Source organism: Sceloporus occidentalis, unplaced genomic scaffold (assembly GCF_023333645.1).
Source record: "Sceloporus occidentalis isolate IW3139 unplaced genomic scaffold, rSceOcc1.0.p SCAF_3, whole genome shotgun sequence".
Lineage (NCBI taxonomy): Eukaryota > Metazoa > Chordata > Lepidosauria > Squamata > Phrynosomatidae > Sceloporus > Sceloporus occidentalis.
The window spans coordinates 28,977,055-29,002,846 of NW_028316983.1; the positions used below are offsets into that span (position 1 = coordinate 28,977,055).

The window sequence follows — 25,792 nt, forward strand, 5'->3', positions numbered from 1 at the left end:
CAGATGCTTCACCAATTGCATGATCTGAGGGCGCAGACTGAAGCCTAGGAAAGCTCATGCTGCCCACTTCTTTCAGTGAATCTCAAAGGCGCGACAAGAGCTCCCTACACATTATTATTGTTGTTGTTGTTGTTGAAGCCTAGGAAAGGTCCTGCTGCCCAGGCCTCTCTTCCCGGGAGTCTCAGAGGTGCGGCAAGCGCTCTCTCCATCTCCGCTTCTCCAGACTGGCGGGGCTGGATAGATCCTTGCCTCCTTCTGCCGTGGAGACGAGCTCCTTTGAGGCCGGAGGAGAGGCTGGCTTTGAAGCCCCCTTCATTCCCCTGAGGAGGAGCCAAGGAGGGTTCCCTCAGGGGCCAGGGAGGTCGCTGACCCTTGGGCCCTTTTGGAGGGAAGGAAGAGGCGGGAAGGGAGCCCCGAGGAGGAGGAGGAGGAGGAGGAGGAGGAGATGCCCCTGAGGCTGGAGCAGCAGCTGGGAGGCGGGCGGCCAAGGCCCCAGCCCCGAAGGTAAGCAAAGTCCGGCCTCTTGCTCCGACCGCCGCCTTCTCCCTTCTCCTCCTCCTCCTCCTCGATAAAACGGAGGCGCCGCCGGAGCCTGGCTCTCCCTCCTCCTGGCCCCTGGGCACCAGCACTCGGTCCTGCAGGGATGGCAGCCCTGGGCGCCCTGGTGAAGAAAGTCTGGAGCATCCGCCGCTACTTGGTGCTGCTTGGCACCCCGCTGGCCCTGCTGCCCATCCCCTTCAGCCTGCCCCCCAAGGTAACCCTCTGGAGGAAGGAGCCCCTTTGACCCCGCTCCAGCTGCCCTGGACCTTCAAGGCTGAGGGGACCTCTGGGCACGGGAGCTCAGGGCTTTGTGTCAGGGTAGAAAAGGCTGAAAGAAGGCATCTTCGGTTTAGAGGCAGAGGCAATATTGCTATCTTGAGTGACTGGCACCCTTAAATCACCTGGTTTGATACCACTTTTAACTGCCATGGCTCAGTGCTGTGGACTTCTGGGAATGGTAGTTAGTGGTGGCGCCAGAGCTTTGTGTCAATACTGTGTGAAAATAGATGGATGAAGTTATCTTCAGTATAGAGCTATATAGCAAATATTGTTATCCTGAGTGTTTGGCACCTTTAAATAATCCGGTTTGATACCACTTTAACTGCCATGATGGCTCAGTACTAAGGCAAAGCTCTGGTGTTTTAGGAAAGCTCTGGCAGAGCTCTGGTGCCACCACTAGCTACCATTCCCAGAATTTCATAAGATGGAGCCAGGGCAGTTCAAGGGGCATCAACCTGGATTATTCCTCCAGTGCGGAGGCAGCCAAGGAGAGCTTCAGCTTTTGCCCCCAAGTCAAGAGACCCCTGGGATTTTCAGAGGATCTGCATGGCCACCATCTCATCTTGCTCTCTTCTCTCTACAGTAGTGCACTTTTCCCTTTTTAAACATCTCCTCAGCCTTTCTTTGCTTTGAAGACCTGTATGGCAGGTGCAGTTTCCAACAGATGATGCTTTCCCTATAACTCTGGCTGCATCCACACTGCAGAAATAATCCAGGTTGACACCACTTGAACCACCATGGCTCCATCCTACAGCTTCCTTGGATTGGCAGTTTGGGGAGACATTTATCCTGTGCTGTCAGAGCGCTCTGGGGCCACAACAAACTATAAATCCCAGGATTCCGTAACATTGTGCCATAGCAGTTAAAGTGATGTCAATCTGGATTATTTCTGCAGTGTGGATGCAGCCCCTGTGTCTCCACTCCACATGTTGATTTCTTGCCTCTTGCCATGTAGCTCAATGCTTCTTTTGTCGCCTGATGTGTGACTGGACTTTCCCCCCTTTAGTGTGCAAAAAAGATTATGGCACCATATTTGTGCCCATTGATGACAACATTTTCTTTCTTTCTTTCTTTTCTGGAAATTCTCTGCAGACTGGCAGCCGATGGCTTGAGGACTGGCACTGATTCATGGACCTCCACTTTGAATAGCATTTATGTAGTTGTTAAAAGAGGGAGGAAGTATTGGGTCACCCACTTTTCTTCACATAACTGCAGTGCCTGCCCTTCCTGGCTACAACACCCATCACTCTGCTCCTTCCTCTGTCCAGCCCATGCTGCTATAGAAGTAACAGCTCTGCTACCTTAACGCAACAAGACTTACCAGGAGGTGCCTTTATCTTCTGTTTATCTGATGCACCCTGATTTTGTCTCTCTTTGCTTCCATAGTAATTCTCCTCTGCTGCTGCCTCTTTGCAATCCCTATTTTGGAAATCAGAATTTGGGACTTTTTTTTTTTTGTCTCCTCTCATCTGGTTTGAGGAAGAATTATGCAGCACTTGAAGGCTTGCCACTTTTGTGACATTTCAGCCATCTTGAAACCTAGCAGCATTACCCAGTCCTGATGTTTGTTTTTACTCTTGAACCCCGCAACTGTTTTTTAAAAATTCTTTGTCTATTTACTGTTCCAATCAAGGAATCCTTGTGGAAGTTTTCTAGCCCCCACCAAGGCTCCCATCATATAGTGATTAATTTGTTTCCTTTTACTAGCTGCACAAGAACATTAGCATAGTTACAATATAATTTCAGTAAAGTGAAATGTGATGATAGTATTGCTACAGGGATGAGCAGCTGTACTCTTCCAGATATTGTGGAATTAGTTGTTGTGAAACCTGATGGCTCCTACGTTCAAGAGAGTCATGGTTGCCTCCGACTTACAGGTATTCTCTGACCCAGATAATTACCTCGTGTGAGTTTCCACCTTAGGCCCTTACTAGCTGAGGAGAAAACTCATGAGACAAGATCATACCCCTCAAGCATGGCTCATAACCTGCTTCCTTCACCTCTCAGTTCAGAACAGGGCTAGCGTTCAAGGCATTTGAGCAACAAATGGTACTCCTATGCATCAATATCTATAGTGTCCAAGATCAGACAAATTATTTTGACATGTGAGACTGAATTCTCAACAGATTTCATTCTCATGCGTTGGTGATACAAATACACCAATAAGAAATTAAGCAGCAAAGATTTTGCTACTCCTTCATGATATTCTGGATCTGCTGTCTAAGGTGGTTATTTCCCTCTGATTTATGGTAGGGTTGGCCATGACATTGTATAGAATTTTCAAGTCAAGAAAACATTTGGTCCAAAGAAAAATCCATTCCCTCTTTCTCAAGCTACCACATTTCTTCCCCTCCTGCTTTCTGTCCTTTCTCAGAACTCCTTTACCTGTCCTTTTAGATAGACTGATGGAGTTGTGGGAGGAATAGGAATATTTTAGTTTTCAAAACTGAAAACTTTGTTGTTCTTCTCTCCACTGGAAACAATTTTCCTGACACCAAAAATTGTGTTTCTTCTCTTCTACACTGTTAATAGACCCCGTCTTCTCAACTGTTTCAATTGATGAAAATTCTGTCATTTTCAGCATGCTCCTTGATAATAATTTTCAGTCCACTCAGCCAAGTATGGACCAAATGACCTACTGTTTTTCAAAAGCCTCAAAATGTTGCATTTGTGAATTACGGTTTCAAGAACTCCACCAGCCAGCATGGCTGCTTACTATTCTGGCTGGGGGATTTGGGGAACTGTAGTTAAAAATAACTTATCAAGGCTCTAGTCTTACTTGAAAATGAACCTCCTCCTTATTAAAATGAACCTCCTCCAATATTCTGTACCCTCAATAGCTAGATGGCCCCAATAGCCTTATTTTATTAGATTGCCTTTTAATTCAGAATATTCCAAAATTCAGAGCACAATATTTCTACAGAGGTTATAGTTACACGAAGTTATGGGTCAGTGCTCCATCCCATGCTGTGGCATAGAAATCACAGTTCCAGACTGCTACCTCCTTGCAAAGCTAATCCAGTTACTTTACTCCAAGAGCTCTCTCTTATTCAAGTCACAAGGAAATAATTCTTTTTCCTGGAGAAAATCCCAGAGCTTGTACGTTGGCTTTTTCAGACAAACTTTTCTTTTCCGTTCTCTGAACTACCCTGACTAATAAAATGCATGTTTGTACTCATTCTTTGTCTCCTGTTTCTCAGTCTTCTATTTCCAAAAGTCTTTATCTCGCAGCCTCTTGACAGGTGCTGATTTGTAAAAGAGTATTGTGTGCTGAGGGACAGGGCTGCTCATCCATAACCTAACTGCACAGTCCTATGTATTTAGTTGTAAGTAATTTCTGCTGTGTTCAGTAGGATTTGTGATACTTGTACATAGATTCACAGCCTGGGACCTTAAACCAGTGTGTTCTTCCTATTGAGTAAACATGGCAAGCCAGTCATATAGCTTTTTAAGCAGGTTTTTTTGTGTGCATAATTGCCTAAATATTGTTATTCTAGGATGCCTTGAGATGTCAGTCTTAATTGCAGGATTTTTTTTTAATGATGTCAGGATCATGTACATATTAATGTATAATTATCGGCTGGGAACCAAACTTTTTAGTAAATCATCAGTAGTAGGGAAAGCGAATAGAATTTTCTTCCAGGTGTCTACTTTCTCTTTTTCCTCTTGCCAAGCTCCTGATTTTGGATTTCAGACTTGCATGAGTTGGCATGGGATTCACCAACAAATGGGACACACAGTTTTTAGTCTTCAGTAATAGATACGGTGTCCTTTTCTTTTGTCTGTCATACCGGCATCTAATCCCAATCTCCTCCAGTTTAGTTAATGTGTGAATATGTCTGAACTGTGAATTTTACCACAACTGTTTCCTAGCTATGAATTTGCAGTTGTATACAATATTTGTGTTTTGACTGTTTCTGTGTAGATATAGATACCGTTTTATACTATCAACTCCTTCCCCATCCACCAAACAAGTTAGGCTATGACTATGGTGATTTTTTTTCTTCAGAAGCATAGATTGAATTGTCTCTGTCAGCAAATCTCAGTCATGAGATCCCTGTCTAGTTTTCACTGCTCTATTCAGTTAGCAGAGATGATCTGGAAAGAATAGTTACAACATAATTTCAGTAAAGTGAAATGTGATTATTGTATTGCTACAGGGATGAACAGCTGGATTCCTTCAGATATTATTGGTCTAAATCAGTCATCATTATTACCTGTACTGGTTAGGACTGCTAGAAATTGCAGTCCAAAAACATCTAAATAGTTGCACATTCTCAGCCCTGACAATGTGTAATATAACTGATTTTGTATATATACACTCAGAAAACCTCCAGATCTTATTCCTTACCACTTGTGACTGAAACCGTATTGTCATTTGAAGTATATTTTATTTGGTTCTTGGAGTCAAAGCGGTGGTTGTGTGATTTCAGATTTTGTATGACTTCAAGTGATTTCAAGTGATTTCAGACTTACACAACCCTAATTCAACCCTATCACAAGGTTTTCTTGGCAAGATTTACTGAAAAGGAATTTCCCATTGCCCTCCGAGTCTGAGAGAGTGTGACTTGCCCAAGGTTGCCCGGTGGGCTATCATGACCAAACAGGGATTCCAACCCTAGTCTCCAGCATCTCCAGATCATACTTCAGTGCTCAAACCACAACACTCCTCTGATTCACTATCATGTCAAAGCAGATACGATATTGAATTTGCCTTTCCCCCAAAAGTGAAGGTTTTTAAAAATACAAATAATATAAAATAGCATACAGTGGGCCCTTATGCGCTGGGGTTTGGTTCCAGGAACCCCCGTGAATAACAAAATCCATGGATGCTCAAGTCCCATTAAATACAATGGCATAGCAAAATGGTGTCCCTTATATAAGATGGGGAAATCAAGGTTCGATACTTGGAATTTATACTTTTTGGGAATATTTTCAAGCCGTGGATGCTTGAAATCCTGTATAAAAAACACAGTGGATAAGGAGGGCCAACTGTATATGTGACTGAGGAAGAGAGGAAAAATTCATGGGATCAAAGCAGTGTGGATAGATACTTTTCCACACCTTCCAGTATTTCATGGATGACAATTTGGACTTGTGTGTCCAAGCAACACCAGAGTGTAGTCAAGTTGGCAACAGTATTAACAAGGAAGAACACACAAGACAGGAGAGGATGCAACAGTTGTTGCCTGTGTACTGGGAATGACAAGGTTCCACTTTTCTTTTCTCCTCTTGGTCAGTTAATAACTTTCACACTTTGAACTCAGTTTGCAGCAATTGAACCAAGCTGAGGACAAAAGGGAAAGATAGGAAGTGGAGAGAGAAACCAGGACATCTTAAAAGAAGCAGAAAAAGTGGGATGACCGAGGGTTAATTGGGACTGTCCCTGCCAAATTACGACCATCTTAGGACATGCTTTTCTCTCTCCCAGCATCCTGGAAAAAAAAAAAAAGAACTTCTGATGCTAGTATTTGTTTGGGGTGGGGGGAATGCCCCATTAGGGTGGTTGGGGAGATTTCTCTCACTGAAGATATTAGCTTCATAATTGATTTTCCTCAGGAGTACAGCAAGAAAGGTAAAGATTAATTTTTTGTTTTAGTTCTATTAATTATGAGCCACCTCTCCTATGTAATTTGCATTAAAAAAAACTGCAGGTAACATGTGTAGTTCAATGGATGCTGGGAAGGGAAATTTCTCAGCTCTGGACTTTGTTCAGGCTCTTTATGGATTTATTGATGTTCTGGTTTGGATCTGATTGGCAGAAAACTATGGCCGTTTTTCTAAGAGTGCTTGCTATAGCTGTGCAGGTATCTTGCATAGACAGCTGCTGTTCACATCTTTAGGCAAGATGCACAGAGAAAGCTTAGAATGGGGTCCTCCAAACTGTTTGAACCTGTAGGTACACTTGGTGGTGGGAGTCCAGGATTCACATAATGGTCCACTCATATAATGGCCCATTCACTTAATGGTTGGTGTAGTCAGTCATAAAACACTGGCTGGAAACTGATAACACTACAAGACAATGACTGACATTGAGTAATGCAGTTACAGATTTGTAGCCTAACGTTATAGACCCGCAACTGCTCTGTATTTCATAGGACTACTCAGGTTGCTTCTGCACTGCAGAAATAATCTAGTTTGGCACTGCTTTAACTCCCATAGCTCAGTGCTGTGGAATTCTGGGAGTTGTAGTTTTGTGAGACATTTAGCATTGAACCATGGCAGTTAAAGTGGTTTCAAACTGGATTATTTCTGTAGTGTGGATGCACCTATATAGTCTTACTGTAAGACCACATAAATGCCCCTTCAGGCCACCTTACCCAGCAGTCAGAACAGTTGAAGGAAGTCCTTTCAGCTTCTGGCTAGAGTGCAAGGAAGATTATTCTGCCATCCCCCTGAAGTGTTTTTCACTAAGGAGAGAGGGCTGGAAAAGTCATCCTCCTCATGCCTCAATTGGCAGCTGAACCAGCTTTCATTGCTTGGTCTGTCTTCTGGCTAGGGAAGTGGTTGTGCCAGGAGATAGTACTTAGTTATACATTTCTATCTTGAATACTGGTGAATGTGCCCAAGAATCTGAAGACATTAAACAATGAGAACACTGGGAAGGAAGTGGCTTTGGAGATGCAGTACTCACTGCACAATACTGCCTCCAACCTCTCCCTGTCCTGTCCCTGTGAATGATTTGGCCATCATGCAAGTCCTCAGGGGCAAAACATAGCTCCTGGGGCAGTTGCACAATTGCCAGTTATGTGGCATCACAGAGTCGCCTCTTCCCCCCTGTCCCTGGTTCTACCTCCCTGGTTATCTTTTATTGTCTGTCTGTCTGTCTGTCTATCTATCTATCTATCTATCTATCTATCTATCTATCTATCTATCTATTACTTTGGACAGCAGAGGTCTGGAATTACACGGGAAAAGGGAAAACAAAAACAAAACAAAACAAAAACCAAAAAATCCCTAAAGGCATGCTAGGTCAGGAAAAATTGGGTTAAGGAAAGAAAGAGTGCAGTGGGGAGCATGTTGACTGAGGTGTGAAGATGGATGGCTGCAAAGCGGTATGTTGCCATTTTATTTTTTCTATTGTGACTGTTGCAAGAATGGGGCTGGTGCGGCAAAGTCCTCAATACAGGATAGTGGGTAGCCTTGTGCTGTAAAATGGAGCACTGGACCTACAGTCACCTGCCATCTTACTCCCTAAGAATACTTCTAGGCCCTCATAAAGCTGAGAGGCACCTGCGGAAAGAAAATGAAGATGTTGTGCAACTGCAAACTATGTAGCTTTTGTTTTATAGGTACCCAAGTTAATTTTTATAAATGGAATAAATTTTAAAAATCAGCTGAGAAAGGGATCTTGGTGAGCACCATAGGAAGAGAACCCAGAAAAGTCAGTTTTTGGACTGTACTTCCTAGACCTCCCAACTAACTAAGTGAGAGATTCTAGGAATGATAGTACAGAAAATAACTTTTCCAAGCTGTGCATGGGAGATGCCTGTGGCTATGTACACCCTTGAGGTCCCTTGGCTTGATAGCTTGTGTGTAATATTCCTTGCTTTCCAGAAGCCATGATAGAGAACTTTCATCAGCTTCTCATGCAGATACCTTGGAAGATAGAAGATAGCTAGGTTGATGGCAGAACTGGAAAACCTAGAGAAAAGGGCAGCCTAAAAGATCAACACCTTTTCTGAGGGCAGTGAACAGAAAGATTAAGATTTTTGTTGTTGTTTAGACAAAAGGTGACTAGAGAAGGACATGGCCATACAAAATTATCCAGAAGTGGTGAAAGTGGATGGAAAAAAACCCTTTCTCTCTATCTCTCATGACACTTGAACTCAGGTTCAGCTAATGAAACTGACTGACAGGAGAGTCAGGGTAGACAAAATGAACTTCTTCCTCACAGAGCATGTAATGACTTTGTGCAAGTGTCAGGTGTACAAGATTGTGGCAACAGACACTACACTGAGATGGCTGGAGAGCAACGAATGAAAACAACTCCTAACTGCTTGAAAACTTCCCAGAGGCATCTGGGCAGTGGTAACCTAGCTCACTACTTACAGTGGAAGAAGCTGCACTCATAATAATAATGGTTACCCCTGTTGCCTTCTTGCTACCTTCAGTGAGTTACTTTTGTTTCCCCTTCATTTTTCTTGCTGCTGCCTCAGCCTATCCCGTGGAAGATAACACTGACAACATGAGCTATCTGGGTTACATTTTCCATAGAGCCAGATTGGCCCTGGATGTTCGGCAAGGCAAGCACTTGGGAACCAACCAACCAACATTGGAGAATAAAGAGCTAATCACATGAACTTTAAAAGCATTTCTAGCCTCTGAGGCTGGAGCCGGGACATGGGATGGAGGTGGGAATTATCGTATGCTAAATCGCTGTCTAGTCGCCACCCGCCATCAGCCTGAGTACCAGCCACACTCTGCCTGCACTTTTTAGAAATCAAAAAGCTTCTGACTTCTAAAAAGTGCTGGCAGAGCGCAGCTGAGATCCGGCTTGTCATCCCCATTAGTTTGCGCCACTTCAAAATGAATGTCAATCATCACTTAAGTGGCAGCTTGGGCTCTGGGTGGGAGGAAGAGAAGAGTGGGACAAGAGGAGGAGGAAGAGGAGAATAAGGCAGGAGGTGGAAGAGTTGTCAGCTAAGGAGAGAGGGATGGAGGAGGGGGTGGGAAAGCAGGCAAGCAAGCAAGCAAGCATGGGATGGAATCTGAGGAGGCGAAGCCTAAGCAGCGGTGGCGGCAGCAGCAGGAGCAGAGCCTGGGGAGAAAAGGAGGCAGAGAGAAAGGGGCACAGTTCTAAGGTGGCGGTAGCGGCAGCAACCTCAGGGCCAGAGGGGCAACAACAGGGGCTCACCAGCTAGCCAGCCGTGGGAGGGGGCAAAGTTAGGGAGGGGGTGCGGAGAGCGAGCATGCAGCCGGGGCCTGGCGGGGGGAGGATGAGAGGAGGAGGAAAAGGGGACGAGAGGAGAAGGAGGATTTAAAAAAAATTGATTGAAGAATTGATACATTGGTTTAGCAACTTCTTGCCTTTGCAAGTAGTTGCAAAATCAATGAATTGAATCTTCTATCAATTTTTTTTTTTAAAAAAAGCATTCACCACAAGCACAAAGGCTGTGCTGAGGCAAATAGGGGTGATGAGTGATGACATTCTAAACCATATTGACAAATTACAAACCAGCAAATCCCCAGATCCATGTGAAACCCATCTGAGAGTTCTTAAAGTATTCATATATGAAATTGTTGGTCGTCTGTTTTTGTCAGAAGACCAGCAATTTCACATCTGAATACTTTAAGAACTTTCTGATAGATTTCAAAAATACACACTGTGTCCCTAAGATCAACTTCATGAGCTAATGTAGAGTAGTGGCATGAGTATTGGACTATGGTGTTTATGACATGGAGGTTTTTGGAGCTCAGATCTGGGGTGACTCCTGGTTCAGCTATGCGAATTTATGTTATAATGTGAATGTTTTATCACTCCTGGTTGCCCTTCCGTTGCCCTTCTGAATCAAGGGAGAATTGAATCCAAGGCAAGTCATGTGATGCGGATTCATGCAAAGCAGAGTGAGTGTAAATTATATTACCACACTGGTGCATACAATGCGGATTCAACGATTCAAATCGGCACCCTTGTGCATGCTCAGTGAGGGTCTGAACACATTGTGACCTTGTACCTTTATGGGGTGAAAAGGAGCACAAGTTCTTGTTCCCTAATATTCACGAGGCAAATATTCACACAATCACGTGTAATTGCGTGATTGCGTGAATATTTGCCTCGTGAATATTTCTGTGTCTTCTTCATCCCCCTTTTTTATTTTCCCTTCCATTTCAGCAATTTCAACACACACACACACACACACAGATAGACAGACAGACAGACGGACATATCTGCATATTCACATGCACACATATATATATTCCCCAAAAATGAGTTGCCCTGAAAGCTGCCCTGAAAGTGAAAGGACCACCGAAAGGAAATGGGGGGAAATTGCAGTGCCACATCATGGGAAATTTACAACCCAGGGGGTTTGCAGTGGTGTACCAGAGTAGAAGCAAAGTTGCATTCCACACCAGACCAATTCGGAGTGAAATCGAAGTGAGCTTGGAAGCGATTTCTGTAAATTTGCTTGTTACCGATTTCACCAAAATGAGGGGTCACTTTGGAATCACTGCGGAAGCACCATGGAAGGAGCCCCCATAGAAAGGAATCGTGTGTGATAACACATCACATTATCATGTGAATTCGCATTTTTGGACCCACAGTCACATCAGATCTGAGCTGCAAAAAGCTGCAAAAATCTCCATGTGATAAGGCTATATGACTCTGGATGCCAAGGTTCGATTTCCAGCTTGGCCATGTAAACCCACTGGGTGACCTTGGGCAAGTCTTACTCTCTCAGCCTCATAAGAAGACAATGGCAAACCTCCTCTAAAGAAATCTTGCCAAGAAAACCCCATGATAGATTTTCCTTATGGTCACCATAAGTTGAAAACAACATGAAGGCACATAGCAGCAACAAGAACAAGATCAGGCTCTGTGAAAGAAAACTGGATAGTGGCTAATATAACACCATTTTTTAAAGAGAGAAAAAATCCATGAATCTATTAAATTACAAACTGGCTATCTTAATATCTGTTCTGAGTAAATTGGTAGAAAGAATTATTAATCTGGCATAAAGAAGGGTGGGGTCCAGCATGTTGTTGTGGTTTGAGTAATGGACTAGGACACTGGGAGACCAGGGTTTGAATTCCTGCTCAGCCATGAAAACCGATTTAGTGGACCTTGGGCAAGTCACACTGTCTGAGCTTCAGAGGAAGACAAAAGCAAACCCCTTCTGATCAAATTCTTCCAAGAAAACCTGATGATAGGTTTGCCTTAGGGTTTCCACAAATCAGAAGTGACCTGAAGACACACCACAACAGTATAGTACAGACCTGCTTAAAAAAAATTAACGGGGCTTCTGCAAAGGTGTGTCTTTTCTAAGTACAGTGGACCCTTGTTATACGCTGGGGTTTGGTTCCAAGATCCCCCGTGTATAACAAAATCCGTGTATGCTCAAGTCCCATTAAATATAATGACATAGCAAAATGGTGTCCCTAATATAAAATGGAACATCAAGGTAAATTTATACTTTTTGGGAACATTTTCAAACCGTGTATGCTTGAATCCGTGTATAAAAAATCCGTGTATAAGAAGGGCCGACTGTAATATCTAATTGGTATTTCAGAGTGTCAGTAAATAACTGCATAAGTCTAAATTAGTAGTTAATAGTTTTTTGTGGGTTTTTCGGGCTATGTGGCTATGTTCTATAAGAGTTTATTCCTGATGTTTCGCCAGCATCTGTGGCTGGCATCCTCAGAGAATGCTAACCTGGAAGAGAGTGGGTATATAGCATTCTCTGAGGATGCCAGCCACAGATGCTGGCAAAATGTCAGGAAGAAAGTCTTATAGAACATAGCCACAGAGCCCAAAAAACCCACAAAAAACTATAGATGCCAGCCATGAAAGCCTTCAGCTTCACATTAGTAGTCAATGTTTGCTTGGACTAAACTCAATCTCCAACAAGGCCCTAATTACCTCAAGGCTATCTTTCAACTCTTTCTATTGCTAAAAACATTTTATTTTTGAGATTTGTGATATTTTCTTTAATATCACAGCATGCGATGAGGAAGGGATACTTTCAATGTTTATTATTTATTGTTTCTCTATCAGGTAATTTTAAGTACACATGTAATGCTTCATAGAGTTCAAAGAGGACAAATAGGATTACAAAATGGATATTTAATTTCTTTTGGAGGCTTGTAAATATGTTATTACATAAGTGTGTTGTACATATGCTAGTTGAACAAACAACTTTAATAGTTTCTAATGCCTTTTGAAAATGATGCCATTCTAGTTCTATGTATATAACTTGAGAAGGAAAAGCAATGGGTTGTGTTTTAAATGCAGAAACTCTGGTTTCTGATAAATAATTGCCAGTACTTGTTTTTTGTTTTTGTTTTTAAAGCTCCAACTCTTCCAGTCATGATGGCCAATGGCCCTACTGTTAGTTGATTCTGGGAGTTGTAAACCATCAGTGATGGTTTTAAGCTCTGTGTTTGTTATGTTATGTTTTGTATTTTTGGCATTACAATAGGCCTACACAATCTCCAAGCTGAATGTTATCCACAGGGTATGTACTGAGCCCTGGAGTCAATAAATCTCCCTTTTCACCTCCTACTTGGGACTGCAAAAATAGGGCAGAGGGTTTTTATGCACATGGCAATCTAACACAAATAGTTGGGTACCTGGATTTGAGTTGGTGGCTCTCAAGGTGACTTGAATTACAACAAGATCTTTTACTTAGCATAGTGTTTAACCCTTCCTTCCCTCATATGCTGTCCCAGCAAACCTGTCTCATATATAAACAGTCTTTGGCATTGCTGCCCTTGTGAGAATGTGAATGGGGAAGACAGAAAATACTACTCAAATGGTTAAGTGACAGGGTTGCTGTGTCTCAGGCAACCTGCTGAAGTCTCAGGGAATCACTGGGCTTTTGCAAATCTCCAGGCAAGGGGGTAAATAACAGAGCAAGCAGTATCAGAGGAATAAATGTGTGTTTGGTGGCTCTAAAACCTGGGCATCCATCTCTGCTGCTTTCCAGCTGATCTCATATCTCTCTTGCTTGGCATCAAGCAATGTTGGTTCACTAGAAAGCCAGGAATGAGGGGAAAGACATGACAATATGCTGTTGTTAATTATTATCAAGTCAGCTGTGATTGCATATACACTGCAGAAATAATCCAGTTTGGTACCACTTTGTGGCTCCGCTCTGGTATCACAAACAAACTACATTCCCCACAATTCCATAGCATTGACCCAGAGCAGTTAAAGTGGTATCAAAACAGATTATTTCTGTAGTGCGGATGCATTCTGTGACTTATGGAGGCCCTATGAACAAGATACTTTCAGGTCCTGCAAGCTAAGGGTTTGGCTTTCTTTATTGATTCTATCCACCAGTTATGCAGTCCCCCCCCCATTGTCTCCCACTTTATCAAGCATTATTATCTTTTCTACTGATACATGACACTACCAAACTATAATAGCCTAAGTTTGGTTTCTGAAAGAGAGCAGGCCTGATTTGCTTTAGGACCCATTTTTGGCCATTTTGGAAGTATCCATAAATCTCCTCCAGAACCATGTGCTAGCTGGAGCAAAGCAGGGAGTGAAATGTCTGTGTTATGATTCTGTGACATCCCAAAGACCTAAGAGATGACACGGATCTGCCCTCTGCATACATTTTTTTTTGCCATGAATTCTCAGAGAATGGGATGTTGCTGACCTGGCAACAAGAATTACAGCAGATGGGCAAGGAATTTAACCTCTTACCACTCATTGCAGTTCTAACTGAAATCACAGCTCCAACTCCTTGTTTTCAATCTATCCTGGGAAGGAATGGAAATTTCCCTGTCATTTCAAATCGCAGCAGGGGATGAGGATGGAGTAGGATTTTCACTGGTGTGGGGATGGGGTGTTTATAGTCATTGGGGGGAGGGCATTAAACCTGTCCTCTGTCCATATCAGGGTGATCTCAGTCCTGAGACTGCCTCTCTATCTTATCCATGGCTACTTTAAAAGATGACATCTGGGCATGTTTAATGTTTACATGCATTGAATGTTGCATCTTGTTTGTCACTTATTAGCTATTCTTTGCCCTGAGGTTTTGCTTTCTGGGAATGGTACAAAATCAGGGAACAGGATGTTGCTTGGCTTTTCAAGGGTCAATATCCAAAGCAAATAATAAAGAAATAACGAGTGGGCAAAGGGCAGTCTGTGGATTGCGTGTGGCCCCCACAGACCACCAGGGATAAAAAAAAATTGTTTTGTTTTAGAATGATCTCTAGGGGCTGTGGGGGGCATTTTCACCATGTTTTATGTCTACCATGTTTTCAGGTGGTGGGATAATGTAGCCCTCCAAAGTTTAGCCTGTTCACTCATAAAATAAAGGAGAGGAATGTATATGTGTTCTTAGCAAGGCATGTGAGCTATCATGGCTGTGAGTGTTCGTGGGTCTCACTGGGACCTAAGACTAACCTAAAAACACAAGTGGTTCTCCTCAGTCATGGAACCCACTGGGTGACCTTGGGCATCTGTCAGCCTTAGAGGAAGGCAATAGTAAAGATGCTCTTAATATAGCTTGCCAAGAAAACTTTACAACAGGGACACAATAAGTTGGAGTCATAAGCTGGAAATCACATAACAATAACAACATATGGTTTATCCCCACTGTATGGCAGATGACGTACTGCAAGTAATTGGCTTACATGGCTGAAACAGAGGTTTCCAAAATATCTAAGGTGGCATACCATTAGAGTGTGTCTGTGCCATACATGGGTGCACCATACGTGGCTTTCAGCTTACTCTGAAGCTGAATAGTGGGAAAAACAATGGCGCTGTGATGAACTGACTTACAAACCAGTCAATCAGAAGCCAGAGATCCTAAGCCAATCAGGTGCTGGCTGAGGAGTTGGAAGATTCTGCTGGCAGTTGGGGGGAGTTAGGGTTTGGAATCCTGAGGGATAAGGCTGGAGTGGAGTTGGGGAAAGATAGTTAGGATTAGAGAGTGAGGGAACCGTAGAGTCAAAAAGAGGACTGGGTTCCAATAGTTCCTGAGGGAATAGTTACTTAAGGGACTGCTTTGTCCAGAGATGGACAGTATTAATTTTGGAGAGTCTAGAGAGGAGAGACTCATTATAGCCACATTCAGGAAGAGGGGTTTGGGTTACATAATTTCTTGAGTGGTAGTATAGCCTGTGTGGCAGAGATATTATTAGAGAGTTAAAACCAGACCTATATATATGTAACAAAAGATGACATAGGCCCGTTACAGACGGGCATGAAAGTACGCGCAGAGCGCATACTAGGATTAGAAAGGGGCGGTGCTTCCGCACCCCCTAATCCTAGTGCGTATTCCACACGCACAAAATGGCAGCGGCCGTTCCGCACGGCCGCCGCCATGAGGACGTCATGACCACGCCGCCTCTATACGGGGCGGCGCAGACGTGACGTCCTCACTCCGCGCCAGGGTGCATAATGTGCCCTTTCCGCGGAGCAGGAAGGAGCTCTGTTTCGGAGCTCCTTCCTGGTTTGGTCCGCTGGGCGCAGCCTTCAGATGGCTGCGCCCAGCGGACCAAAGGAGAAAGGGGCCAAGCGGCTCCTTTCTCCTCCTCCCCGCCGCCGCGGGGTGTCCTTGGGGCTTGAAGCCCCAGGGACACCCCTTTTCAGGCTGCGGGGAAGGGGCCTTTTGCCACTTCCCCGCAGCCCGAAAAGCAGTGGATCGGGGCCTCAGCGGCTGCTGCTCTGGACACTGAGGCCCCGATACACCAGGGAAAGGGACAGGTACAGCCCGCCCCAAAGAGGTGGTCTGTAATCCGCCATAGTAACAACCTCATGTAAAAGTTACCTTTACCTATTCTGTTTTAAAAATAAACTTTTATTCTTGTTTAACTATCCACTTGGCCTGTGTTTTAACTTTCATCCATGCTACTGGTCTTTAAAAACCCAAAGGGGTATTGGGTCAAAAGGAAAGAAAGGATTGTGAGGTGGTGGGGAATCGTTACAGGCACATGCACCCAAGACGTGTGCACCGTGCCGCATGCATGCGCCCCATGGTTTTCAATGGGGCTCAAGCATATATGTTTTTTCCTTATGTGGAGGGAGCCCCCAGAATGGATCCCCCACATAAGGGAGGAGCCCACTTATTTTTTTCTCCAGTGTGTCAGGGACTGGTACCATATTTATGCAGTATCATCATATTCAAATAGTTTCCTGGAAATTCACAGCAGACCAGTGACTAATGGCTTGTGCACTGGTACCGGTATATAAATCATCACATTGAGCAGCACCGCAGCTCAGTTTTGTGTCTGGCTTCTTCTTCCCCATGCTCCACTCTTTTGAATGTAGTTTTGATTAATGAACCTCTTACTTTTACGAAAGAGCAAAGTAGATCCTACACTCTTGGTAACCGACCATGCTTGGGGCATGGAAGAACCCCATAGCAGAATCTTATGCCAGCCTGGTATTTTGTGTATGCATGTGCACATGCTCTGAATAATCAGATTTCTCTTTGGATTGAGTAGGGAAAATGCCTTTGTTTGATTTTGGCAGCCAGAGGCACTTGTTTGTTGTGCCCATACAGGATTAAATTCTGATGCTGTGCGAGCTGTACTTTAGTTTGTTCTGCGTGGCCCTAACCAGCAGGCTGCTGCTGCTAGGAAAACAAATGAGTTGGGTTACATTTTTAACAGCATCTTAAAAATGCCAAGGGGGTCGGGAGAGGCAAAGTCACAGCAGGGGAAGCAGGTTCATGGGGTGGTTGGATTCCAGGCAGAATACCAAGAGGAAAGGAAAGTTCTGGCTCTGTGCCTGCATGTCTACGTTTAGAGGATGCTTGAATTTCCATGAACTGGTGATGTTCTAGAGACACTTCACAGTGGGAGTGGAAAGAACAAAAAAGCATAGCCTATTTACAGAGCTCAGAAACATTAGGGTTTTTGGACTACACCTCCCAGAACTCCCCAGATAGCATTGCTGGCTGGAGGATTCTGGGTGTATAAATCTATCCCCCTCTAGAAGTAACTTCTCTGATGTCTCTCTAAACAGCTCAAAGGTTAACAGCTATGCCTTCGACGGGAAAAAAGACTTACCAGTCTGGGAGCCTGTTTTGTCCAAGGAAATATGTGATATAATTGCCACTCTAAAGAATGGGAAGTCCCCAGGAAAAGATGGAATTATAGGTGAGGTCTACAAGGCAGCACCTAATTGATGGGCTTCTATTCTTTCAGTTCTATTCACAGAAATCAATAATAGTGGATACTTCCCTCCCCAATGGAACATCAGTATTGTTGTCCTTATATTCAAAAAAGGTGACCCAAATGACCCAGCTAATTTTCGTCCCATCAGCCTGTTGGACATTTCTTCCAAAATATATACCAAATATCCATTAAAAAAACTTAATGATTGGATTGAAGTTAACGAGATAATAGCAGAAGAACAGGCAGGTTTTTGAGGCAGTCGCTCAACAATAGATCATTGTTTTGTGTTATGCCATCTCATTCACAAATATGTCATAGTGAAACGAAAGTGTTTATATGTTGCATTTATTGACTTCTCAGCAGCCTTTGACTCTATCAGCAGAGAACACCTTTGGGATAAACATCTATAGATAAAAGATTGCTGATGCTGATACAAGCTCTCCACTTGGATACTAAAATTCAAGTCAGATTAGATATCACTGGCTCATAAACAAACCCAATATCAACTACTCAAGGTATCTGCCAAGGCTGCCAGCTAGCACCCGCGCTGTTTAATCTTTATGTTAACTCATTAATAACTGATTTAAGGGACAATGACAACTATGTACCCCCTAAACTGGGACCTAGGAAAATATCAGTTCTAATGTATGCAGATGACACTATTGTCACAATCACAACAAGGCTTAAGGAGATTATTAAAAGCCTTTAATCAATTAGCAACACAGGACAAGTTGAAAATTATATAAAAAAAACAAAACCCCAAAATACTAGTTTTTAGCAAATAGATATAAAAAACATACATGGCAAATTGATGGGCAACCCATAGAAGAAGTGAAGTCCTTTAAATATCTAAGACTAAATTTCTGCTCAACTGGCTCTTGGAGTTGTCACTTTAAAAATATGAAAGCAATTGCTACTAATACAGCCAACTCTTTATTAAGATTTTATTGGAGCAGAGGGGGTAAACAGTTCCCCCCAGCCATTAAAATTTATGAGGCTAAAGTTATAGCTCAGATGCGATATGGGGCTGAAATATGGGGGCCTAAGATAAAATCCAACTTGGAAACAATTCAAAATAACTACTTACGAGCAATTTTGGGTCTGCCCAAAGGAACTGAGACCTCTATCCTTCGGTTGGAAGGTGGGCTCCGTACTGTACTCAGGTTCAAGCAATTAAATACTGGCTGAAACTTACTAAAGAGATAGGAAGAGTTCTTGTATTGATTGGTTTCAAAGAAATGTTGGAATTTGAAAACAAAACATTTTTATCCTGGAATCAAGAAATTTTACAACTTATTGACTTGTATGGGCTCTCAAAGGATTTGTTGTGCTCTTTAAACTATCATAGAGTTGTAAAAGATATGAAATCCCACATCTTGAAACATGCCTTTCAGTTAGAATGTACCTCTGTTGGCCTGTCAAAATGTGCTCCTTGGTATGCCAAACTCCCTTTCCAAACAAGCTACTCATAATACTTAAATAATATAACTAACTTCAAACAGAGATATGCCTTCACAGCCCTACACTGTCAGTCTATGACCACGGCTGTGGTGCAAGGGCATTATCAAAGGACCATGTGGGAAGAAAGAGTTTGCCCATGTGGTTCCAACACAGTTGAAGACCTATCTCATTACCTATTGGAGTGTCCAATTTATAAATATATAAGAAATGCCCTATACAAAGAATTAGGATTGGTATCAAACAACTATGACTCTGATTTACATTTAATCATTTTGTTATTAGGGGACACCAAAACAAGTATCTCTGAAAAGGTAGCCTGTTTTGCTTTTAAAACTCCAATCATAAGGAGGAAGCACTGTAAATACAATGGTTGGGTTACAGGAGAGATCTGAATCTCTACTATCCCTGAATATTCCCAGCTCTGTAATTCAACCATATATAGTCTCAGTGTATTTGGTTCTTACACCTACCTAGATTTATCAGCCCTCATTTTTGTCTTTGCCTTTCTCTGCGATATTCTGTTTTAAAGATGATTTTAACTTCATAAGCAATATATTATTTTATAATGTATTTGATGTATTCAATGTTTTATTTTATAATTTTTTATGCTTTTATGGATTTTTACAATGTATTGATGTTATATTTGTTTTGACGGATTGCTTTCTTTTTGTAATGGCACGGTCTACACAAATAAACTTATTTACTTACTTACCTCCCCCTAACTTTTCAAGGTTCTCAGTTTCACACTCTACATATCATGATATGCTAGCATGTTCTGAATTTTTCCACAATTCATAGTGCTGTAGCTATGCTGGCAGTTGGCACATGCTTTGAAAAATACATTAAAAGCCCTGTGGGTTCAGTCCAAAGGCTTATTGAATTTACCCTCCAGTTTCATCTGGTTGTCATTCAGAGGCCTCTGGGAATCCCACTGTCAGGATATGAAGGCAACAGCCTACTCCTGCTGTCGCTCCAATCAACAAACAATTCAAAGGCAGCTTCTGGAGGTGGGATAAATACAGCCATCAGGTTCTGACACTGTCCTCCACTCCTTTCTCTAAGCCAGGGTCAGAATTTTGTGGCTTATAGATGTTGGGCTGCAACATCCAGCAGCCCTACACAGCATTGCCAATGTTAAATAATGATTAGCATTCAAGAACAATTTGAGGTCCACATAGCAGGTCATCTTATGCCAAGCTTAGAAAAGCTACTTTTTGGGGCTACAAATCACATAGTCTTCCAGCCAGCATGGTTAGTAACTTATCAATTCCTTATTAAAAAGCAAAACAAATCCCTGCAATTCAAAGTTTCCTGAAAGTGTGTGTCTTCATCTTCTTTTTCTTTTCAATTCCTGTTAGGCACCAGGAAAATTTGCCCTTGCTGTGTATCTCATGGCAATTACAAGAAACTGTTGAATGCTTAACTTTGCTGCAAACCCTTCTGTGTGCATGGCAAATGATTGTAAGAAGCAGCAGGGCAAGAGGTTGGGGGTGGCTGTGTTCTTGGCAGGGGCAATGGGGACATTTTTAATGAGGTGTGGAAAGAGCTTGTTACTACAGCTTCTAATGAGGACAGAGTTGCTTATACCAGGTTTGAAAGAGGCAGCAGGTCCTGTAGGCAGCTCCCAACAGGTTGATCTTAGCAGTCATCCAGGGTGGCTGCAAAAGGGTTCAGATTCAGTAATGGGGCTCATCTAGGATGCTGCAAGAAATGATCAAACCCCATTTAAGTTCAGAAGGAAAAGCAAACCTAGGATTCTTCCTTGTTGCACTGAGTTGGACTATCTTGATGGTGATGGGCAGGATGCCACAAATACTGCTGAACTACAGTTCCAAGCATCCTCACCATTGGCTATGCAGGCTAGGGCATTTGGGAGTTGCAGTCAGACATCTGGAGAGCCAAAGACTTTCCATCTGATCCATTATAGTTCAGTGCTAACCCAGTATTATCTATGGCGATTGCTTGTAGCTCTCCAGGGTTTTCCATCCATAGCTGAAGATGCCAGTGACTGAACCTGAGATCTTCTGCACACAAAGCCATGTGTTCTGCTACTGAGCTGTGGCTGCTCCTCAGTGTGACCAGGGGAGGGCAAGTTATGAAAGCAATCAAGCAAGCTATTACCAATGGCCTATAGTTCTGGGGACTCTTTTTTCTACTGAGGCTACACCAGAGCTAGGACATAACTCATTTTTCTAATAAGTTACTCCTACTTTTATTTCCTTTCTGCAGTAATGAACTGGATTGGAATTAGGGTTTCCCCCCCTGTAATGGCCATGGCTGTAATTCCTTATTTTGATGTGGAACGAAAAAGGGTTCTCTGCATCTGTGTGCTGATGGAGGCGGAAAGGTCACATGGGATGGCTGCCTCATATTGCATTTAGGGAGGATTCCTCTGTATTTTTCTCACAATTTTCAGGGAATAATATCCGAATATCTTCCATCCCACTGAAGCCAGTAGACTAATTTGGGGGGAAACAGGTGTGTGCGCGCGAATGTGTGCATGCATGCACACACCTTCAAGTCACCTGTCGACTTAAGGTGGCCCCATGAAATTCATAGGATTTTTTTTTTTAGGAAAGGAACAGTCAGATGTGGTTTTGCCAGTTCCTTACTATGAAATATAGCCTACAGCACTTGATACAGAGCAGACACACATTGCTTTTCTTGTTCCCTCTTCCAAACATCTGCTGCCTGAAGTGACCAGCTCACTTTGCCTAAAAGTTAGGACTCCCCCACTCAGCCATAAAACCCAATATGTGACCTTGGGCAAGTCACATTCTCTCAGCTTCAAGGGAAAGCAATGGAAAACCTCCTCTGAACAAATTCCCTTTGTGTCGTGTCTTTTTAGATTGTAAGTCTGAGGGCAGGGAACCGTCCAATTAAAAAGATTGTATGTACAGCGCTGTGTAAATTTACAGTGTTTTATAAATAAAGGTTAATAATAATAATAATAATAATAATAATAAATGTTGCCAAGAAAACCCCACAATAGTTTCGCCTTAGGGTTGCCATAAGTTGGGAACAACTTGAAGGCACACAACAACAACAACAACAATGGGCTGGTTTTGTTGTAAACTGAGCTATACTCCCATAATGATATGCTACTGTTGGTCTCCATCCAAATTGTGCAACACAGGAGACTTTGACCAAATCAGAAATGCCTCAAACCAGCAATATGAACATAAGATTGTACTTTATGTATTGCATTCCTCATAAAGGTTGCCATGCAATAATGGTAAATGGTTGATTAAATTTTATTAAGGTATATTTTGTCCTTTTGGTTCTATAAGAGTTTGATGACTTAGGGGATTTGATCATGACAAAATCTGAACAAAAATATGTGATTATTTGTCAGTTCCTGGAGTTGTAAATATTGAAGTGGCACATTAGTAAGCAAATAAGACTGCATTGTTAAAATGAACACAGTGGATCTTACTTCTGAATTGATGTGTATAAGTGTGTAAGTAATTTTTAAAAATTTAAATCCTGATTTTTTGCAATTACACTCAGATTGCTTTGCAAGAAAATGACTTAGGATATTATTATTATTATTATTATTATTATTGCTATTTCTACACTAAGAATTTTATTGACCGTTGAAGAATAAATCCTCAATAAAGAAACAAGAACGTCATATAAAGCTATTAGAAGGAACCAATTCTAACACACTGTACAACAAACAGTTAATAACTGATACAGTAGTAAAATTAATCATTTTCTTAAATGTGTAAGTTCATTTGTAAGCTTGTACACATTAAAAACAACAGAATCCTCAGTCTAATCTAAGTGAGAGAAAATAAGTATGTGTGTTACAAGAAAAAATAGTTCAATAATGCTGCCTCATTGTTCCCTTTCTGATAATTACTCCTTTCCAACTGCCATATTCTCTCAAAATTAACACTGCGTTCCTACTAATGGTTAGAATTTAACAAACTTACTCTCCTACATTAACCTAATAAGTATAATATACATGTCCACTTACCAGTGTGGGTAAGATTGTATTGCCAATGCAATTTTTCTTTATAGGTAATGTCTATTTTTGGAGAACATAAAAAGAGCCATGCTGGACCAGGCTAAAAGCCTACATAACCTAGCATTCTAGCCACACAACTGAACATCCAGCTGCATTTGAGAAGTTCACAAGCAGGACTTGAGAGCAACTGCATCCTCCCTTTTATGTTCCCCAGCAAGGTATACTTTCTTTTTATATATTCAAAATATCAGAAGAAAGTATACTGGAGGTGATCTATGGCCTTCCCTAGTAAACATTGATGCACCTAATCTCACTAATATATCTTGCTCCTTCTACATAGGGTTGCCATATCCCGCCCCCCGGCGGGACAATCCCGGTTTGGGCGGTGCCATCCCGGTCCCGGTCCGGTTTGGCGCCCAAACCGGGACGGCCCCGCCCACCGCAGCCACCTCCGCCGCCGCGGCTCCAAGGCCTTTCTGAGGCCTGGGGCGAGGCCGGGGTGATCGCCGCCGGCCTCCTCCCCTCCTTCCTGGTCCCTGCGGGGGCCAAGAAGGAGGCGAGGCCGCGACGATCGCCGCCGGCCTCCTCCCCTCCTTCCTGGTCCCTGCGGGGGCCAAGAAGGAGGCGAGGCCGCGGCGATCGCCGCCGGCCTCCTCCCCTCCTTCCTGGTCCCTGCGGGGGCCAAGAAGGAGCCGAGGCCGCGGCGATCGCCGCCGGCCTCCTCCCCTCCTTCCTGGTCCCTGCGGGGGCCAAGAAGGAGCCGAGGCCGCGGCGATCGCCGCCGGCCTCCTCCCCTCCTTCCTGGTCCCTGCGGGGGCCAAGAAGGAGGCGAGGCCGCGGCGATCGCCGCCGGCCTCCTCCCCTCCTTCCTGGTCCCTGCGGGGGCCAAGAAGGAGGCGAGGCCGCGGCGATCGCCGCCGGCCTCCTCCCCTCCTTCCTGGTCCCTGCGGGGGCCAAGAAGGAGGCGAGGCCGCGACGATCGCCGCCGGCCTCCTCCCCTCCTTCCTGGTCCCTGCGGGGGCCAAGAAGGAGGCGAGGCCGCGGCGATCGCCGCCGGCCTCCTCCCCTCCTTCCTGGTCCCTGCGGGGGCCAAGAAGGAGGCGAGGCCGCGGCGATCGCCGCCGGCCTCCTCCCCTCCTTCCTGGTCCCTGCGGGGGCCAAGAAGGAGCCGAGGCCGCGGCGATCGCCGCCGGCCTCCTCCCCTCCTTCCTGGTCCCTGCGGGGGCCAAGAAGGAGGCGAGGCCGCGGCGCTCGCCGCCGGCCTCCTCCCCTCCTTCCTGGTCCCTGCGGGGGCCAAGAAGGAGCCGAGGCCGCGGCGATCGCCGCCGGCCTCCTCCCCTCCTTCCTGGTCCCTGCGGGGGCCAAGAAGGAGGCGAGGCCGCGGCGATCGCCGCCGGCCTCCTCCCCTCGTTCCTGGTCCCTGCGGGGGCCAAGAAGGAGGCGAGGCCGCGGCGATCGCCGCCGGCCTCCTCCCCTCCTTCCTGGTCCCTGCGGGGGCCAAGAAGGAGCCGAGGCCGCGGCGATCGCCGCCGGCCTCCTCCCCTCCTTCCTGGTCCCTGCGGGGGCCAAGAAGGAGGCGAGGCCGCGGCGATCGCCGCCGGCCTCCTCCCCTCCTTCCTGGTCCCTGCGGGGGCCAAGAAGGAGGCGAGGCCGCGGCGATCGCCGCCGGCCTCCTCCCCTCCTTCCTGGTCCCAGCCGGGGCCAAGAAGGAGGCGAGGCCGCGGCGATCGCCGCCGGCCTCCTCCCCTCCTTCCTGGTCCCAGCCGGGGCCAAGAAGGAGCCGAGGCCGGGGCGATCGCCGCCGGCCTTCTCCCCTCCTTCCTGGGCCCTGAGGGTCCCAGGAACGAGGAGAGGCCCCGATCCTGGCCTCCGATCGTGGCGGGGCCCAGGCGGGGAGGGAAAGCCTCCTTAAGTGGAGGCTTTCCCTTGCCGCTTGGCCTCCGCTGCGATCGCGGTAAAATGTAGGACAGAATTTTCAAATGTAGGACACACTTTTTGTGTGTCCTACATTTGAAAATTTTGTCCTACATTTTTCCCGGTTTCGAGGTCCGGCACTATGGCAACCCTACTTCTACAGCCATCTATGTTGGCATGTGCTTTATAGACTATAGCAAAACATAGAACATGAAAAACTATGGAACACTCTTAAAGACACTGGAATCCCAGTACATTTAATAGTCCTGATGAGAAACCTGTATTTAGGACAAGAGGCTCCAGTTAGAACACAATATGGAAAAGCAAAATAGTTTTCAATGGGCAAAGGGGTCAGGTAAGGCTGCATTCTATCACCCTATTTCTAGGGTGGTGAACCAATGGCACTTATACCAGAGATGGAGCACATACCAGAGATGTCATGTAAAGCCATTTTTGAGGGCATGCAGAAAGTAGAGAAGAGGAGGAGCAAGCACCCACTTGTTCCTCCTCTTCCTGGCCAGCCCTGGCCTTCAGCTGCCTCAGGGGAGGCAGTTGAAGGCCTGGGAGGGTGGAGGAGGAGGAGGAGGAGGAGGAGGAAGAACAAGCGTGCATTTGTTCCTTCTCTTCCTGACTGTCTTGGGTCTTCAGCTGTCTCTGGAGCAGCAGCTGAAGGCCCAGGAGGGTGCAAGGGAGGAGAAGGAGCAGGCACACACCTGTTCCTCCCCTTTCCGGCTTCAGGTATTTCCAGGGAGGCAGCTGAAGGCCCGGGAAGGCTGGGGGAAGAGGATGAACAAGCCCAGGAGGGCAGGGAGGAAGGAGGAACAGGCA

At 44.6% G+C, this 25,792-nt stretch overlaps 1 protein-coding gene across 3 annotated transcripts in view; it reads left to right on the forward strand.

The window, feature by feature from the left end:
- Positions 1-449: 449 nt before the first annotated feature.
- Positions 450-25,792, forward strand: part of LOC149315689 (Na(+)/dicarboxylate cotransporter 3-like) — a 75,679-nt gene continuing 50,336 nt past the window's right edge. Inside the window, exon 1 of one of the 3 annotated variants that reach the window (XM_089513903.1) lies at positions 450-504. Coding sequence is in view for 1 of the 3 variants with exons in the window: in XM_089513902.1 (XP_089370028.1) it covers positions 644-754 (111 nt within the window). In the remaining 2 variants the exon portion in view is untranslated. Of the gene's footprint in view, positions 505-619; positions 755-25,691; positions 25,703-25,792 lie in introns of those variants that run through there. The other 2 variants (XM_089513902.1, XM_089513904.1) reach the window with 2 other exon arrangements.